A 19,766-nucleotide genomic window follows, 5' to 3' on the forward strand; every position below is an offset into this window, starting at 1 on the left:
TAACAAGATTCCCAGTGCCGGCATTGGCCACACAGCCCCACAGCATGATGGAACCTCCACCAAATTGTACAGTGGGTAGCAAGTGTTTTTCTTGGAAAGCTGTGTTTTTTTTTTGCCGCCAGGCATAACACCTTTTTTTATGATCAAACAACTCAATCTTTGTTTCATCAGTCCACAGGACCTTATTCCAAAATGAAGCTGGCTCGTCCAAATGTGCTTTTGCACATCTCAAACGGCTGTTTGTGGCGTGCTTGCAGAAACGGCTTTTTTCGCATCCCTCTCCCATACAGCTTCTCCTTGTGCAAAGTGCGCTGAATGGTTGAACGATGCACAGTAAGACCATCTGCAGCAAGATGATGCTGCAGGTCTTTGGAGGTGGTCTGTGGGTTGTCCTCAGCGGTTCTCACCATTCTTCTTCTCTGCCTCTCTGATATTTTTCTTGGCCTGCCACTTCTGGGCTTAACAAGAACTGTCCCAGTGGTCTTCCATTTCCTTACTATGCTCCTCACAGTGGAAACTGACAGCTGAAATCTCAGATAACTTTTTGTACCTTTCCCCTAAACAACTATGTTGAACAATCTTTGTTTTCAGATCATTTGAGAGCCGTTTTGAGGAGCCCATGACGCCGCTCTTCAGAGGAGATTCAAATAGGAGAACAACTTGGATTTGGCCACATTAAATACATTTTCTCATGATTGGCTACACCTGGCTATGAAGTTCAAAGCTTAATGAGGTTACCAAACCAATTTTGTGCTTCAGTAAGTCGGTGAAAAGTAGTTAAGAGTATTCAAATCAATAAAATGATAAGGGTACCCAAATTTTTGCACCTGTCAAATTTGGTTTTGATGCAAATTGCATATTTTCTGTTAGTACAATAAACCTCATTTCACTACTGAAATATTACTGTGTCCATCAGTTATTAGATATATCAAACTGAAATAGCTGTTGCAAACACCCAAATATCTAGAAATAAAAATGATTAAGATTATTAGAGGTGCCCAAACTTTCTCATATGATTGTATGTTACTTCAAGGCTCGACTATTGTAATCCTTTACAATCAGAAAGTTTAAAAATGCAGTTATAAGCTTTCAGTTGATCCAAAACAATGCAGCAATAAAATTCAAATGATTTATTATATTTCTCCTATTTTAGCTTCTCCTCCTACACTCCTTGTTAAATCTGCAACAAAATTTAAAAGCAATCCTCACATATTTTTTAGTTTAAAAAAATTTAACAAAACTCAATTCATTTTTTTTTCCATCTTGTGATTTTGTTCAGGTTCTGTATGCGTGTCTATGTGTGTGAGGTGGAATGGTGGGTTTCTCTGCTCAATGTTTCCATATCCATGCAGTCTGGGCTTCATTGGCATCGTCACAGCAACAGTCACATCTATGTGACATCCTCCTCTGAACCACAGCAGCAGCCACTGATGGCAGGTTATTGATGCAGAGCAGGAGGAAGGAGAGGACAGGGAGCGTTTCAGAAGCAGGTGCAAAATGCTGAAAGATCTGACATGATCTGCCTGTCAGACCTAAACAGCTCTGGTGATGTCAGAGCCAAGATGAAGATGCGGGCAGACAAGTCTATCAGCGTCATTCTGGCTGAGCATGGATTCTCTTCATGAGTGCACAAATAGACAAAGTGAACCGACAGAAAAGTTTCAAAAGGCCACATGAATGCATCCTCAGCTGCCGAGAGTCTGAGAGGTTGAGAGGGATGGACAGCTTTTATGTTCTGCCTCAGGGCCACCTGCTTCTTCTAAAATAAAAAACATCACACCAATGACAAGAGGGCCACACCTGAAGACACATCGGGAGCCAGTCTTTCTGAATCTAGTAACATTGAATACCGATCAAAGCTCCGGCCTTGGAGAGAAACTTTATCACACTCAAGCATTGCTGAAGGCTCTGACGAAAGCTTGACTGGCCTTTGCGGGTTGTTTCAGTGCTCAACCATTTCATTATTTTTCCTGTTCAAAGACGAAGTTGCTGAAATTTCCCTGAAAAATTAAGTCTCAACAGTTTCTCTTATAATATTCTCATTTTTTTTAAAAACCACACATTTTTGATGCTGTGACAATTAAAAATCCAAATTGACACCTGTAACTTTTCTATCATAAATGCTCATGATTCGACTCAACTTAGTCAATCTGATCAGAAAATCTGTTTGGTTGTTTCTAACATGTCAGCTGAAAAGGGGTCAGTTGTTCCAGGCCCAAGGCACAAATTATGGTCAACAACAGTTAAAAATTTTAACACTTTATTTGACAGGGTGTGCATAAGGCTGACATGACATAACGCCTGTTATGAACATGAAGGAGTCTTTATGACTGTTGTCATGAAGTGTCATTCAGTAAATAATGCAAAGTTGCTCTAAAAGTTGCATTGAAAGTCCATTAAAAGTGCCATCTTTGCATTAAAGTGTTATTATTTACAAAGTAACGCAAATTTGGCACTTAGTAAACTTTTAATGCAATGTTTAAAGCAACTTTGCACTAAAAGTGTCATTATTTACCAAATTATTCAATTAACAAGTACAAACAGATGCATGTAACAGTGATAGAGGATAGCAGGTCTGATAGATACAATTCTTGTGGGTTGGTAGATGATTGAATACTTATTTGATGTAATAAAATGCACATCAATGAAAACACATATAGATTTTTTTTTACAACTATTTTGGTTCTCCAGATTGGGCCTCTCACAGATGAGGTGTACTTCAGGTGGAAATTACAAACTTCTCCATTGTTTGGAAGTAGAAAAATATTCTGTCTGAGTTCATCTCACATTTTGATAAAGTAATCTGCTTAGATTACTTTATCAAAAGACTTAGCTTTAAGTCTATTGAGCTTCACTCGTTAATCAGACCTATAAAAGCTAGTGCTTGAACCAGCTCACCTCAGACAACAACATGTTGGTTATCTTTATTTGTAGTTTGCTTTATGTTTTCTACTTTAATCTTCCTGGAAAACAATTACCTGGAACATGAATATTAATATTTTATTCAACTTTTCTATCCTTGGATGTGCGTCAAGCGTTTGATAGAATAAGTTCTCCCCACATATAGATTGGGTGAAACCTTTCTAAAATGGATACGACTACTTTATACTGATCCTACAGCACAAGTTTGAACCAATAATAACATGTCAAAACCTTTTAATTTACAACGGTCAACCAGACAGGGCTGCCCTCTGTCACCACTGCTTTTTGTATTGGCAGTAGAACCTCTGGCTGTTGGAGCAAATACAGGAATATCAGGTATTAGAATTGGAGGAAGAGATCATCTCATTTCCTTGTTTGCAGATGACATCATATTTTTCACAAGTAATTTGAAGATCAGTATTCCCAATTTATTAAATCTGGATAGAAAATTAATAATTCTAAATCAGAGTTAATGTTTCTTAATGAAGAAGAAAGGAGAAGTCCTATTATTGCTACCCCATTTAAAACAACTACAAAAGGTTTTAAATATTTAGGCATTAAGATCACCACATCCCTCAGTGAAATAAGCACAGAAAATTATAATCCCTTGTGGAAAAAGTCACAGAAATGCTAAACCGATGGTCAAATTTACCTATATCCATGATAGGCTGAATAAATGTATTAAAAATGACAATCTTGCCCAAATTTTTATACTATTTTCAAACACTTCCATTGCCACTGACAGACTCATTTTATGACAGTCTGGACAAACTATTTAACCAATTTATTTGGAGTAATAAAAAAACAAGACTCCGTTTAAAGCTACTCTATTTGCCCTATGAAAGACTTCAAGTCCCTAATCTCAGATGGTTTTATATAACATCAGCTACTCATTACTTTTGTCCGATGGCACCTCAGCTTGGGTAGACATTGAACAGCAATCTGTTCCAGATTTTCCATTAAACACCTTCCTATACTCTTTGGAAATAAAGACACTAAAAAAAAAAGAAAGAACCCTTTCTTAAAAAAAAAATTATAACTTGGCATGCAGCACACAAACATATGGGTGACTGTACAGAGCTATCACAATTTACCCCTATCTGGGGTAATGAAAGGTTGACCCCAGGGAAAAATGATGGAGGATTTAAATTATGGAAAACAAAAGGCATTCAGAAAATGAAAGATCTATATGCCGATGGCATGTTGCTTACTTTCGATCAGTTATGTAATAAGTATATAATACCCCCAAAACATTTTTTTAAATACTTGCAATTGAAAAACTATATGTCATCAAAACTGAAACAAATAGTGGACATTCCACCCTTAACAAAAATAGAAGAGGTGTGTGTTGGAGACTGGGAAAGGTTTTCTTTCTGTCTTCTATAATTTGTTGATGCTTTCCTCTAAGGATTCAGCAATGGATAAGTTAGACGCTTGAAGAAGAGATAATGTCGAAGATATAGATGAGGAAGACTGGAATCAGCACAAAAACAAACGATAAACACACCATTTAAACTTCTGCAATATAAGTGGCTTATGAGAACCTATATAACACCAGTTAGGCTTCATCATATGTCCAGTGATATTCCAGATACTTGCACTAAATGCTTATTTGAAAACGGAACTCTACTACAATGTGTGCTGGAATGTCTTAAAATCCAGAAGTTTTGGAAAGATGTTATTAGGTGTCTATCTGAATTGTTTAAAGTGAAAGTCCCATTAGAGGTTAAAATCTGTGTTCTGGGAATAAAGCCAGTGGAATTTAAACAATCACAGATTACAACTAAATTGATAGACTATGGACTTCTTCAAGCCAGAAGATCTATTGCATTATGCTGGAGGAGCATGGACGCGCCCTCCATGGGACTCTGGAAGAAAGAAATTGCAAATTCACTTGGACTGGAAAAACTAACATAGAACGTCATCAAGGATAAACAGAAGCACTTTGAGAACCTGTGGGAGCCACAGATGAAGATCACAGCAACTGAAGGCGGAGCTTCACTGAAGATGACTACAGTTAGACATCTATTCTTGACTACAGTTTCTATTTATATATTGTCTTATTATTTTTCTCTGTTTTGATTTAAGCATTTTGTATTTTTTTGAAACTAAACAAATGCAGGTTTGAATGGTGAGTGTGTGAGTGAATGTAAGCGTGTATAAGTACATGTTTACAATATTGTTTGTTGTTTGATAGTTTATGTCCTTAAAGAGAAAATTCAATAAAAAAAACAAAAAAAAACTTGTCCATCCTTAAAATTTCAGGACTAGTATAAAGAAGAACTCAGAAAGTTTGTCCCTAATACAAATTTATTTGTAAATACACAAATTAATGGAATTAAGTGGAAATTAATAGTTTTAGGTGAGACATTTGCTGGTGAACACTGGAACATAATGAGAAATACATATAATAATCTTATGTGGCTCAGTTCAACATTTGGCATTATTTTAATGTGTGTGTGATCTGAATCCAATCTTAAACACAACAACAATGAAAGATGTAGAGTACCAAGCAAATCTTACCTGAATCTGAAAACAGGCTAATCTGAAAACAGGCTATTCCCTTAACAATCTGTGCGTGCGTGTGTGTGTGCGTGTGTGTGTGTGCGTGTGTGTGCGTGTGTGTGTGTGTGTGTGTGCGTGTGTGTGTGTGTGTGTGTGTGTGTGTGGGGGTGCGTGTGCGTGTGTGTGTGCGTGCACATGTAGTCAGAGTTATTTAGCCATAATATTTCATGCTGATAAGCATACACCTATAGGTTTTACAGAGAAGAGGAAGGTTTCACAGAAACAACAATTATTCCAGTGAATGACTTTCTGTCAAACCCAATAAACACTGATATAAAGAACAGCAACTAGCACCCAGTTAGGAGCTATTTAAGGGACACCACCTATTTCCTGCTCCAAACAGCATGTCAGCACTTCTCTCCACTGACACTTCAATCTCGTCTATTAAACACTAATGAGTGGTGGTGAGAAAGGAAAGCTATTACAGCAAATTACACACATACAGCAATAATCAGCTCTCAGCGTGAAACTCCCATGCAGCCAGGCCTCGCTTGGCAGGAGGCTAGAATTCAAACAAAGTCTACTGCAAACACAGAATAAAGACAATAATTTGCAAATAATGTGCATGGGTGAGAAAAAGAGGGTCAAATAAAAAAGTAGGAAATGAAGGCTAATAAAGAAAAGATAAACAAAAAAAGGAAATTAATTGGAGATATTGGAAATATCGATGGGAAGCACCACAGTTTCTGGTCACAGATTAAGTATAATTTATATGCACAGCAGAAAGAATATTAAAAAGAGTGTAATAATAGGAAGAGAAAATAAGATGTTATTTGAAAAGGGAGTCATTCAAGAGTAAAAAAGGACAAACTGATCAAAAACTGTCAGATTTAACATGCCCTCAGAAAAAGATAAAGTTGAGTATGAAGACAAATTGTCTGGAGTTTTGAGATTCAGAGGGAGGGAAGAAATGTTTGGAAGAATAAAACGTTGCATGTATGGAACACTAAAGAATACTTTTCACTCCATGACTTAGCAAGGGAAAAGGTCGCGCTAGACTTTTTTTTATTGTCCGTCATTTTGATTGTGTCAAAAATATTGTCATATCAAATTTTATCCATCAATTTTTAAATTATATTAATCTGGGCTATTCTGTTTCATTACATTTTTATGCAGTTTAATTATTGTTCAACAAGTTTAACAGAGAATCCAGATCACACATTAATCAAGTAACTTTTTCTGTGCAGTGATAAAAACCATCGACAGAAGAATGGAATTAAACGCTCTGAAGCGTCCTGTCCATGACTCTTCAAGATGCGTTTAGTTCAGTATCCATGTCAGAGATGATATTCAGAATGGATGATTTTTTTTTATTGATTGATTTGGTTTTCATCAGCAATGCACTTGTAAAGTTGAAAATGTCTGCACTATGTATAGTCTCAGGTGTGAATAGTAATCTGTCAAAATGAAAGACTGGCTTTTTCTACTGATGTGAAAAGCAAATACTGGTCAATACTGGTCAATACTGGTCAATGCAACTCCTGCTTTTGGTATTGATTTGATGCCATGTACGTTAAAATCTTAATGTCTGAATTTATGAAGAGGATACAGTAATGCTTATACATGCCAAAATCATCAAATAATTTTTCACAACATCACATCAGCATTGAATCAACTACAGGACTTTCCTCTTATTAAATACTATAAAAAGGTGAAGTTGTCGTTGCGCAACGCCCCCCCCCCCCTTCTCTCTCTCTCTACTTCCTCTTCTCAGAGGAGGGAGATGTGCAGCCAGCTCTCCATCTAACGGGTAATTTGAGTTTTCTAAATCTGATGGGATTTTACCCTGTTCAGAACTGAGTAAACTCTGTTTAAGCTGGCATCGAGAAAGACTAGCCTGGTTTCTAACGACCTCCATCCAGATGTCCCACCTTCTTCACCCTGTGAATTAGCCAGATTGAGCAGCCTGCAACCAGCTAGCTTCACAGAGCACACCTGTTAACGGTCGCTCTTTCTCTTTATTACAACTTGCACTTGTTACTGAACAGGTTGGTTTTAGTGACTCGGGCGAGTCCCAAGGGTGTTTTAGTTTTGGCTAAAAGCAACCTATAAAACATTTCTACTTTTTCCTCCCAGAATCAAACTTCATAGCTATTTTATGACCATTAAAGAACTTTAATGTGACTCATTAATTGAATGTCCACAACATCTTTTAGATTTTCTTAATGCTAATTATTTTATTAGTAAGGCAATTTTGCAAGGGTCAGTACAGCTTAATTCAGTAGCAGAAATAATCAAATAAGTAAAATCAATAATCTAGCCTATCTTTCCCTAATGCTGACACTGAGAACTAAAAAAGGGAAACTTTGAGAGAGACGGACAGAGTTTGGCATCTTGAACCCCAGAACTGTCCTGATGATGAAGAAGGTGTTGCAGCAGCAGGAGGTTCCCAGTACAGGAAGAGTACTGACTTAGAGCAGCAGGTCTCGGGCCTCAGGGTGACTTCCTCATGCACGTAGCGGTCCTCAGCTTCTTGTCTTGCAGCTCTGTAGCTCCCTTCTCCTCGTCTCACGATCTTCCTGGTCCCACGGAAGGAACACACCAGTTCTTCCTCTTTGCCTTTGTCTTTGTCTTTGCTCTTCCTGTTCCATGACTCTCTTTCTGCCTGACTATGATTTTTTATAACTAAATAGAAAAAAGTAGAATTAAAGCTAAGTTTGCAGGACACAATAACAACAAACACAACCAGATTAATTTTCTTACCGTCTGACTCTATTGTTGGGTCTTAATGTCACCTGTGTAATTATTTGTAAGGTAACTTCATTTATTGTGACTATTAAACTAAAATCTCCAGCATGGGGAAGTGGGATGAGCTTGACTTTTCTCGACAAAGTCTAGTGTTTTTCAAATAACTACAGGTTGTAATTCTAATTTCATTATGAGAAAAGAGAAACTTGCACATGTTGCTGAATTCAATTACAGTGGGGCAAAAAAGTATTTAGTCAGCCACCAATTGTGCAAGTTCTCCCACTTAAAAAGATGAGAGGCCTGTAATTTTCATCATAGATGTACCTCAACTATGAGACAAAAGGAGAAAAAAAAATCCAGAAAATTACATTTTCTGATTTTTAAAGAATTTATTGGCACCATATGGTGGAAAATAAGTATTTGGTCAGCTACAAACAAGCACGATTTCAGGCTCTCACAGCCGTGTAACTTGTTCTGTAAGAGGCTCCTCTGTCCTCCACTTGTTACCTGTATTAATGGCACCTATTTGAACTCGTTATCAGTATAAAACACACCTGGTCACAACCTCAAACAGTCACACTCTAAACTCCACCATGGCCAAAACTAGAGAGCTGTCAAAGGACACCCGAAACAAAATGATAAACCTGCACCTAGCTGGGAATACTGAATCTGCAATAGGTAAACAGCTTGGTGTAAAGAAATCAACTGTGGGATCAATTATTAGAAAATGGAACAAGACCACTGATAATCTCCCTCGATCTGGGGCTCCACGCAAGATCACACCCCGTGGGGTCAAAATGATCACAAGAATGGTGAGCAAAAATCCAGAACCACACGGGGGAACCTAGTGAATGACCTGCAGAGAGCTGGGACCAAAGTAACAAAGGCTACCATCAGTAACACACTACGCCGCCAGGGACTCAAACCTGCAGTGCCAGACGTGCCCCCCTGCTTAAGCCAGTACATGTCAAGGCCCGTCTCAAGTTTGCTAGAGAGCATTTGGATGATCCAGAAGATGACTGGGAGAATATCATATGGTCAGATGAAATGAAGTAGAACTTTTTGGTCAAAACTCTACTCGTCGTGTTTGGAGGAGAATGAATGCTGAGTTGCATCCAAAGAACACCATGCCTACTGTGAAGCATGGGGGTGGAAACATCATGCTTTAGGGCTGTTTTTCTGCCAAGGGACCAGGACGACTGATCCGTGTAAAGGAAAGAATGAATGGGGCCATGTATCGTCACATTTTGAGTGAAAACCTCCTTCCATCAACAAGGGCATTGAAGGTGAAACGTGGCTGGGTCTTTCAGCAGGACGATGATCCCACACACACCACCCGGGTAACGAAGGAGTGGCTTCGTAAGAAGCATTTCAAGGTCCTGGAGTGGCCGAGCCAGTCTCCAGATGTCAACCCCATAGAAAATCTGTGGAGGGAGTTGAAAGTCCGTGTTGTCCAGCGACAGCCCCAGAACATCACAGCTCTGGAGAAGATCTGCATGGAGGAATGGGCCAAAATACCACCAACAGTGTGTGAGAACCTTGTAAAGACTTACAGAAAACGTTTGATCTCTGTCATTGCCAACAAAGGGTATATAACAAAGTATTGAGATGAACTTTTGTAGCTGACCAAATACTTATTTTCCACCATATTTTGCAAATAAATTCTTTAAAAATCAGAAAATGTGATTTTCTGGATTTTTTTTCTCCTTTTGTCTCTCATAGTTGAGGTACATCTATGATGAAAATTACAGGCCTCTATCATCTTTTTAAGTGGGAGAACTTGCACAATTGGTGGCTGACTAAATACTTTTTTGCCCCACTGTATCTCTTATTCTGAACTCCAAAAAACTTTAAAGAACTATCAAATGTATGTTAAAAAATTGTAAACAAATAAGACCATATTTAAAAGTTTGAGTTAAATAACTTCTAGAATTTTCTGTACAAAAGTTTCACAATCAATGCAGATCAATAAAGAAACTGCTCAATACCATTTTTATTACTTCTGCAACATTTTTTGGAGACAGTTATTTCAATTAAAGATTACAAAACATTATCAATCATAGTTTGAGAATATCATCTCAACCACTGCTTAAATTAAAACAAAACCAATTAGATGAAAGTAGTTCAGTTCACATTTAGAAAATGTATATGATATAACTGACTTTTCTGTTTTGCTACAGATACGTTATTAGTCATGTCTGTTATGCATAAGTGCCCTCATAAGCCTTCATATCAAACTGTAATAAAAAATCAATTCAATATTAAAAAATATTTTATTGATACTAAAAGGAAGTTAAATGTTGTAGTTATTGTAGATAGTGATACCCGTTACAGAAGCAGTCTGTATGCCAGTGAATTTGAACAAGTCTCTGACTGAAGACACTCTGCATAGTTATCTCCAGAGGTTCCACTGCTGTCCTCAGAACAGAACCACAACAGAAACAGATTTCTTTATCAGGTTGTAGAACCTTGTTAAGTCCCTGGTTCTGATGCTGCTGCTCTGTCCCGTCTTATAGACGCTTCAGTGTTGCATCTCCAGTCCAGTCTGTTGTCTAGATGAACACAGAGGTATTTATATATTGATATGTCAAGGTATTGCTGAACATCTGGTTAGATACACAGTCCTTCAGCATGAACTGTGGTCTGTTTGTGAGGTAGCCATAGATCCAGGTAACTATTGAGGCCTCCACCTGTGTATTCTGGAGTTTCTCACAGAGCAGATCAGGCTGAATTGTGTTAAATGCACTGGAGAAATAAAAGAACATGATCCTCACAGTGCTGCCTGCTATGTCCAGATGACGGTGAGTTTGTTGAAGCCGGTGTATGATGGCATCATCAACTATGATGAGCAAACTGCAGAGGGTCCTAATATGTGCTTGTCTGCTTACTCAGGTCGGCCAGCAGGAGTTTTTCCAACACCTTCATGATGTGCGTTGTCAGGGCAACAGGTCTATAGTCCTTAATAACTGATGGGTGCGTTTTCTTCAATACAGGAACCAAGTAGGACGTCTTCCAGAACAGTGGAAATATCTCTTTGATCAGGCTAAGGTTGAACAGATGTTGCAGAATCTGGGACTCTGGAGCTGACACAATCTGGACCTGCAGCCTTGTTCCAGTTCAGTCTCTCCAGCTGCCTCTTCACCTGACTTCTACATACAGAGAAGTGGGAGGGAGAAGCAAAAGGAGCAGCAGCATCTCCTGATTTTGTTGAAGACAAACTTGTGGAAGCAGAAGAGTCCATGACTGAGGTGGAAGATGGAGCAGTGGGTCAGAGGAAGTTGGAATGTCTGTGTGGATGAAGACAGGAGAGGATGATGATGATCAGCTTGTTCCTGAACCGAGCCTGTTGAAAATGTATTCAGCTCATTTGCTCTGTCCAGACTTCCATCTTTCTGATCCTCCTTTTGCTTGAAGCCTGTGATCTTCTTCATCCCTGATCACTCATCTCTGATATCGTTCCTCTGCCGTTTATTTTCCAACTTCTTCCTGTTCTTCTCCTTGCTGTCTTTAATCTTTACTTTGAGCTGCTTCTGTATACTCTTAAATAATTCCCCATCTCATTCCCTAAAGCCTCTTTTTTCTTGTTTAACAGTTCCTTTAGTTCACTGGTGATCAATCATTTCATGCATTGTTATTTGGGAAGCATCTCACTGGTGGGGACGGTGCTCTCCTCACAGATGTTTATATAGTCAGTCACACTCAGTCATGCCAAAGAGCAATCTAATCAGTTACTTAAAAACAACCTTGTAGGGCTTCTTCTGGTTCCTCTTACCACTTCCTGAAGTCATCTTCCTAGCAGGTAGTCTCTTCACAAGGGGTTCATATTAAGAACAGAGATAAACAAGATTATGATCCAATTTCCCCAGAGGATGTTTTGGTTTTAGACATGTGCATCCTTGACATTAGGATAAAACTGATCCAATGTGCAGCAGCTGACAAACTGGTGAAACATTGGCAGTAGAGAAGAGGCGTGATTGAAATCAAATCAAATTGCCTCAAATACATTGGAGTGTTCCGTCTGTATCCTAGCAACAATAGAACTGATGAAATCACATGTATTATCAGCAACAATGGAGGGTGGAATGTAAACAGCTGTCAAAAGAACACTGGGGAATTCTCTTGGTAAATAATATGGCTGGAGACATACTTATATTTTTGACAAAAAAAATAAAGTCAGAAAAGCAAAGCCTAACCATGTCATCCATGGGGGGAGGGGGGAGGGGGGACGGGGGAGGTTCCCAGGTTCAGGTGGTGTGTCTGAGACTTCCAGAGGAGGAAGAGGTGAAGCGACAATGTTTGCTTAATTTCCTCTCTTTATGACAAACGTTTTGATTAGATTTAACTGTTTAACTCTCCCAGCCTAGTGTGACTCTGGGGAAGAGAGTGACAGGTGTCACGGTTGGTCAATGGAGTTGCCTTGAAAGTCCATTAAAAATGCCAACTTTGCATTTAAAGTGTCATTATTTACCAAATGACACTTTATGACAACATTCATAAAGACTCCTTCATGTTCATGACAGATGTTATGTCATGTTTATGACAATGTCATGTCAGTCTTATGCACACCCCATCAAATAAAGTGTGACCAAACAAACTTGTAAAAGTGCATCCCTCTTACAACTGTGTGATGATTAAAAGTCAACTTATTCATTTTTAGCAAACTTCACTGCACAGTCACATTTAACTTACAGAAAGCTCGCCAAGCCGCCAAATTAAAGTAATCTGACCAATAACATTTAGGTTTAGTATGGACATGTGCCCGCCCCCACAGACACATACAGATGTGGACTACATACAGGATATTTTGACACAAAAGACAATTTAGGGTTTTTTTCCCCCACAATTTTGTGAATAACAAAGGGGGAAAACAACAAAACATACAATTATATATATATATATATATATATATATATATATATATATATATATATATATATATTTTATTTTATTTTTTTTTAATAATATATATATTATAAAAATATAGATTTTTTTTTTTTTTTTACCTCAAAGGAAAATGTCAAGGTACGCACCGTGCACACAGTTGCAGGTGCTACTGTTGCTTAGGTTACACAGCATATCAGAATAGCAAAGTATGAAAAATATTGCCAAAAATCTGTCCAACTTCAGAGCATCCAAAACAAGAAGGAACGGTTAATTTAAAAAAGCTAATTTTTTCCCCAGAAAAGCAGGAATGAAAAAGAAAAAATCTCAATGAAAGTACAAAGCTACACCAATGTGCTGCCACCATGAGCAACACAATTCTAAAATGGTGGTTCAAGTCCACCATTCAAAAGGGGTTTTTCTATCCAGCCATCATGGTATGAAATTCTTTCTCCTTTTGCCAAGTCTTTACATCGTAAAGTAATTTTAGTCTCAGGTTATAGGGAAAGATGAAATTGTTTAGATGATTGATGATTCAGTGGAAGCCAGCAAAAAGACAAAGTATTTTGAGTCTCATCTTATTCTCAATGTCTTCCAACATCCAAAACCAGAAAAAGAATCGAGAACAACCGTTGATCTTTTCTTCTCACTTCTCCCCTCAAAATAAGAGCCTCCATTCTGGTGTGAAAGATATTCATTTGAGTCCACCACAAAGGCCCTCCTGAACATACAGAATGTCACAAAAACAAAAACGCATAACGTGTAAAACACATAAAAAGACAAACATAGCAACAACAAGAAACAAAACAAATGAAATACGGGAACAGGTTGAAACTGAAAGACTCTCCGGACCAACTACTACAGAACTGTCCACCTGAGGAGGACAACCCTATTGTAGCGGGAAAACCCGGAAGAGTGGGCAAAGAAACTGGGGGACGGCCATGATGAGGTGGCTGAGCCAACTCCACCGGGTCCACTGGTAACACATGAGCTGGCTTCAAAAGGTCCACCAAAATACTCTTTTGATTACTCCCCAACTCCACCAAAAAATCCTTAGGTCCCCTCTCCAAAACACACAAACAGAAACTACCCAGGCATTCCCTGTTACTATCAAAGACTGGCCCAGGACCAACTCAGCTGGTGAAAACTGCAGGTCTTATTTAGGAGGCCCAATAAATCCCAAGGCAGGTGATCCATGCAGCCATTATCAACCAATGAGGCCTGCAATGCAGCTTTGATTATGCTGTGCAGCCTCTCACAAAGACCATTAGCCTGCAGGTGGTAGGCAGCAGTATGGTGGAGTTTAATCCCAAGGCTCTCTGCCAGTGCAGTCCACAACTCTTGAGGTGAACTGGGTACCCCTGTTGGAGGTCAAATCCAATGGCACACCAAATCGGGACACTCAGGAGGAGATAAATACCACATCAACTGAAGTGGTTGACGACAGCAGAACCGCCTCTGGCCACCGAGTAGTTCTGTCCACCATCTGGCCTCCATCATCAGGAAATGGCAAAAGCATAGCATTAGCCAAGGTCTTTTTTGCAGCAGCTTATCCCTACACCCTCCGGGGTCCACTTTATCCATTGGTCCACTTTTTTTGCCTCCAAGTGCTTTGCACAAAGGGCATAAAATGAGCTGCTCATGAGATGAAACAGTTATAAAGTTCACCATCCCCAAAAACTCCTGCAGGAGTTTCACTGAGGGAGGGCTGGGAAAAGCTTCAGCCTTGGCAGGTAGGAGAAACGTCCTTTGAGACAACACTGTGTGTCCCTGGACCTCAACAGCAGGCAGTCCGAACTGGCATTGGGTTCACAATCAAGTCGTGCTAACTGAGCGAACAAACAACTGACAGAGGTGCACCATGTGTTCTGCTGCGTGAATGAAGATGGAGAAATGCAGCACTTCGCCTTTACTCCGAATGGCGATGATAGAAGCAGAGAACGACGTCCTTCTGCCGCTCTGTCACTGCAGACATGGCATCAACAATCTCCGACCCCCCCTTGAGTCACACCTAGTAAAAGTGCATGCACACTAGTAGCTGGAAGCCAGGGAACGATAATTGTTTGTCCGGAGCTGGTCAGTGTGGTGAGAACAGGTGGAAGCTGCCGTGTAAACAGGTGCGTGAAAAGAATGGAAACATCTCCCAAGCCAAGTGACCCATCAGCTCAGAGGCCTTATGATCCCCCAAGTTATTCAGAGACCACAAGCAATCAGTTTGCTCCACGTCTGACAGTTGGTAAAGCCGTAGCAGGTCCTCCTTAAGCACAATGTATTTTTAGTGCTGGTGGGCTCCACTGTAGACCCATCAGACGGCGGGTGGAAACAGAATCAAATGCAGCAACAGTCTAATCTGTGGTTATCCCCCCAATAAGAAACTGGGCCTCCACATGCTGGAACTATGGTTCCGGATTGTGCTGCCAGAATTCCGGAAGCTTGATAACATGAGCAAAAACAGCTAATGAAGCGGCAGAAGAAGATGAGACCATAGCAGTTGGAGTAACAGCTGCCTCGCAAGAAACTGGGTCTGAAATCACCGCTGGTGGAGAATTGGAGGCAGCATCTGGTGAGTTCTTGCTCAAAAATATGTTCAGATGTTCGGGTTCACTAATGTGGAAGTCAGCAGAAAGAGACGAAAAAGTGTTTTGAGTCTCACTTTATTCTCAATGTCTTCCAACACCCAAAAACCAGAAAAAGAATGAGGAACAGCCCTTGATCTTTTCTTCTCCTCCTCTCTCTCCTTCACAATAAGAGTCTACATGCTGCTGTGAAATACGGAAATACGTTTGTGTCCGCCACAATTCCAAAGTTGTAATCAGGATCTTTTCTGTACTGTTGAGATTACTGTGAGCTGTACCCACTGGCTTTGCAATTGACATGGCGCCGGCTCCGCTCCCATGCAGAAGAGCATGGGAGCGGACAAAGTGTTATAACGTAGATAGTGGAACTCAAGACATTACCCGAGACATTTTTTTTTGTGTGATTTTTTTGCCTTACATGCCAACACTGAGGAAAAGACAACAGGCAAGAACATTCTCCAATAAGTCCTACATCAGGCCTATAAGGTTCTTAATGGGAAACAATGGAGATATCAACATTAATGTTTACTCTGAGTAGAAAGTTTGAACATTATTAACATGACAACCTTTTTTATGATCAGTCGTTAAACAGTCATTAAAACCCAGTGACACCTACTGATAGATGATGGTTTTCTGTGTCCTCCTTTGCAGTTGGCAGCTTTGTTGTGTGTTGGTTGGATTGGTTTATAGGACTGACCCGTGGCTCTGTACATAGCCTGAACCCAGAGCGCTCTGTCCTGTTCGTCATCACAGGCGAACGTCACCAGGTCACCCTCCTTAACAGCATTAAAAAACACCTGGCCTCCTTGCAGACCTAAAAATTGCAAAAACAAAAAAGAAATGAGGAAAATATTGAGTAAGCTTGATGAGCTAGTTGTATAAGCAAAGCATAGGCCAGATAATGTTTCTCTTATCACCATAGATTTTCTCACCATAGATGATCTTTTAAACCTCTAAAGATTTATTCCTCCAAAGAGGCGTCAATACGATGCGCTGTTATGGCTTTATAAACTGAGTTACACTGTATCACAACTTGCATTAAATTTGAATGTAGGTAATTAAGATTTTAACTGTCTTTATTTGATTGCACATTTGTTGAAATAAACTGGATGATGGTATAATGGATGGAGCTGTTAAAGTTGTTCAGCAATGGGAGCCAACAGTATTGTCACAAGATGATAAGATGAAGGAAGCTATGAAAAAAAGCACAATTTACAGAAGTGGCTAGGGTTGCCACCTTTCAGAAATCAAAATAAGGGACGATCACCACGGCGTGTCGTCCTACTCTCATGTGGTGGGACGTCTGCCGACTTTTATGGCGCTGTTTTTTGTTTTTAAAAAGTTAGAGTACACCAAAATTGTACTCTTGTCAAAGTAGCATACCTTAAACACGTTTAATTAAGCAAGTTTAAAAAGTATTTGGTAAACTACTCAAGTACTGAGTAACTGATCATAACACCTTATTTAACATTCAAAATGTATCCGCAGACAGCCAAAAGTATAAAGTTATGTGAACATCCTGGTGTGATGAAACTCTAACCATTCGTTGTTTAACTCACATCCAGGCTGACAAGGACACTGTAATGTTGTTTCGTCCTACTCTGAACACCAGCATCCCAGATGGACTTCATATACAAGAGGTATTGTTTAAGGTGAAAAGGGGCAACTCAGCCATGGTCCCAGTGTCTGGGTCTTAATGTCACTTTAAAACCACTTCTCATTCTGGGCCGTAAAAGCAGTATATCCAGCCGCTTTGCAATCCGTAGAGAACCAACAAACTAAGAATATGACAAGTAAAGCAGATGTTAAAGTTTCATCACCTGCCAGGAGTGACAAGTGATATTCGGGATCCTCCTGTACAGTTGGATCATTTAACTGGTGAGCAGCATCTTGTAGTGAAAACAATGCTCAGCGAGGAGTGTAAGGCTTTTGCCAAAGATGAAAATTATGTTGGTTGTATTCCCAGTCTCTGCATGCACATTACTCTCCAAGATCAAAAGATCTACATTAGTGTGCCTAAAACCACTGTACCAGGAAGTAAAAACCTGCCTGCAGGACCTGATAAACAGAGGCTGGGTTAAAAAATCAAAGCCATCCTATTCTTTGCCAATAGTCTGTGTGTGAAAAAAATCAGGCGAGCTCAGACTTTGTGTAGACTATCGAGAACTTAATCGCAAAATCAGTACCTGACAGACATCCTATTCCCAGAATAAAAGACATGCTGGACAGCCTTACAGGTAGCTCCTGGTTTACAGTATTGGACCAGGGACCAGCCTTTCTCTGGCTGAATGGCTGATTATAAACCTGCAGTGGTGAAGTCATCTGTTTGTACACCTTGAAAAAAACTTTACCAAAGGGTAGCAAAATATATATAATATCTTTAGATATTTCATTGGAGTCTGTAAGCCTCTTCTGAAGTCTGTACACAAAAAAACCTGAGTTATTTTGAGGGAAGAATACATTTACACTGTTATATAAGCTGCACACAGACTGCTTTTCATTGTGATAGTGTCATTTTGTCAGTGTTGTCCCATGAAAAGATATACTTAAATGTCTTTTGTGATGCACTCTATATTAAGTATGATTTGAAATAAATCTTATTTCCTAATTTAATTGCTTGAAATTGAGCCTCTGTTTCTTTAAAAACTCCTGCTCTTTCTGAACCTCTGTCTTCAAATCAGATGAGACAATAACAGTTGATCATCCTAGCTTCAGTTGCATTTAAGGTGCCTAACATCACTCCATTAATCCTCAAATATCATTTTTACCAGTGTTCACTGAGAAGTAGCTCCTATGATGAGCTCAGCAGATGCACAGTTCTTCCAGGTGTTTGCTAATTTCTGCTGGCTAGTCTGAAGGATCAGAGTGGGAGCGGTGTGGGGAGGGCTGATCTGTGAGGGGGAAGTTTGGTAGATTGGAAAGTGCAGGAGGAGTTGCAACTAGAAAAGAGGGGGAGCCATTTTGCTCAGCTGAATGGTTGCCATCGAGATTAAAGCATTTGTCAAAACAGGCATGAAACAATCAAGAGAACACTCCAGGGGTCTCATGCATAAAAGAGTGCACAGTTCTATTTCATACAGGCTTCGTGGAAGCTGCCCTGGAGAGAGGATGCGCTCTCCGAGGCCGGGAGAGCGATCAGGAGCCACCCACAGATAGGCCAGCGTTTCTGGGTCTGACAGCTGAACGGGAGCACCTAAAGAGGCTCGGTCTCCCTCAGGGTGTGGTGCACACCATTCAGGGCGCACGAGCCACTTCTACCACAGCGTTATATGCTTCAAAATGGTCAGTCTTTCAATACTGGTGTGCAGGACACTACATGGAGCCCATTTCATGGCCTTTAGGCTGCGTGCTGTCATTTCTCCAGAATCTTAGCTTTCAGCACCATTAAAAAGTATGCTGCAGTTATTTCCTCCTGCTATGAGGGTTTTTGGTGACAGAATGGTCAACCACCCGCTGATGAAGCAGTTTCTGAGAGGTGTGCTCAGAAGCAGACAGGTGTCACACCCACTTGCTCCTCCCTGGGATTTAACACTGGTCCTGCACGCTCTGGTTGAAGCTCCATTTGAGCCTTTAGCTCAGGCTGCTCTTAAGTTCCTATCTTTTAAAACTGCTCTGCTGTTGGCCCTTATGTCTGCAAAGAGATTGAGCAATTTTTCCGTTCTCTCTGTTGCTCCTTCTTGTCTCAGAGAAAAACTCAGAGTTATGACAGAAAAATTATTTTTGTTACGTGATGATATTGTCTCACTCTTGCATGTAACATAGGGTGACATGATGTTTTTCAATCACAATTTGTGTCTTCTGTTGTAAATTGGTTAAAACGGCCAGGTTTTTCCCGTGTTGTGTCCGTTTTACACTGAGTGGCCTTTTCTGCTGCATCATAATGCATGATTCAGCTGATGTTTATTATCATTCTGTCCAAACTGCTGTATAATAAGTTGCCTGTTCTGTTCATCGTTAAACCGCTACAGTTCATAACGTTTATTGTTCCGTTCACAGCAGCAGGTCTGTTTGTCTCAACCTTTCTAACCAGATGTTATTCTCCTCTCTGGTTTTCTGCTGTATGGGAAGCCGGGAGTGCATAATTACACACTCTAGGCTGAGACTGTTTATGTGTGATGCTTCATGATGGTGGTC

The 19,766-nt window shown here is 39.9% G+C and overlaps 1 protein-coding gene and 1 long non-coding RNA gene across 8 annotated transcripts in view; one reads left to right on the top strand and one right to left on the bottom strand.

Moving 5' to 3' along the window:
• The window catches only part of cadps2 (Ca++-dependent secretion activator 2), a 280,025-nt gene that overhangs the window by 164,955 nt on the left and 95,304 nt on the right, over positions 1-19,766 (bottom strand). For all 7 annotated transcript variants that reach the window (XM_081607676.1, XM_081607675.1, XM_081607679.1 and 4 more), the window contains exon 11: positions 16,249-16,446. In XM_081607676.1, the coding sequence (XP_081463802.1) occupies positions 16,249-16,446 (198 nt within the window). The remainder of the gene's footprint in view (positions 1-16,248; positions 16,447-19,766) is intronic.
• The window catches only part of LOC145551906 (uncharacterized), a 133,509-nt gene that overhangs the window by 32,396 nt on the left and 81,347 nt on the right, over positions 1-19,766 (top strand). The gene's annotated exons all lie outside the window — the stretch shown is intronic.

Source organism: Poecilia reticulata, chromosome 6 (assembly GCF_904066995.2).
Source record: "Poecilia reticulata chromosome 6, P_reticulata-male-v2, whole genome shotgun sequence".
Classification (NCBI taxonomy): Eukaryota; Metazoa; Chordata; class Actinopteri; order Cyprinodontiformes; family Poeciliidae; genus Poecilia; species Poecilia reticulata.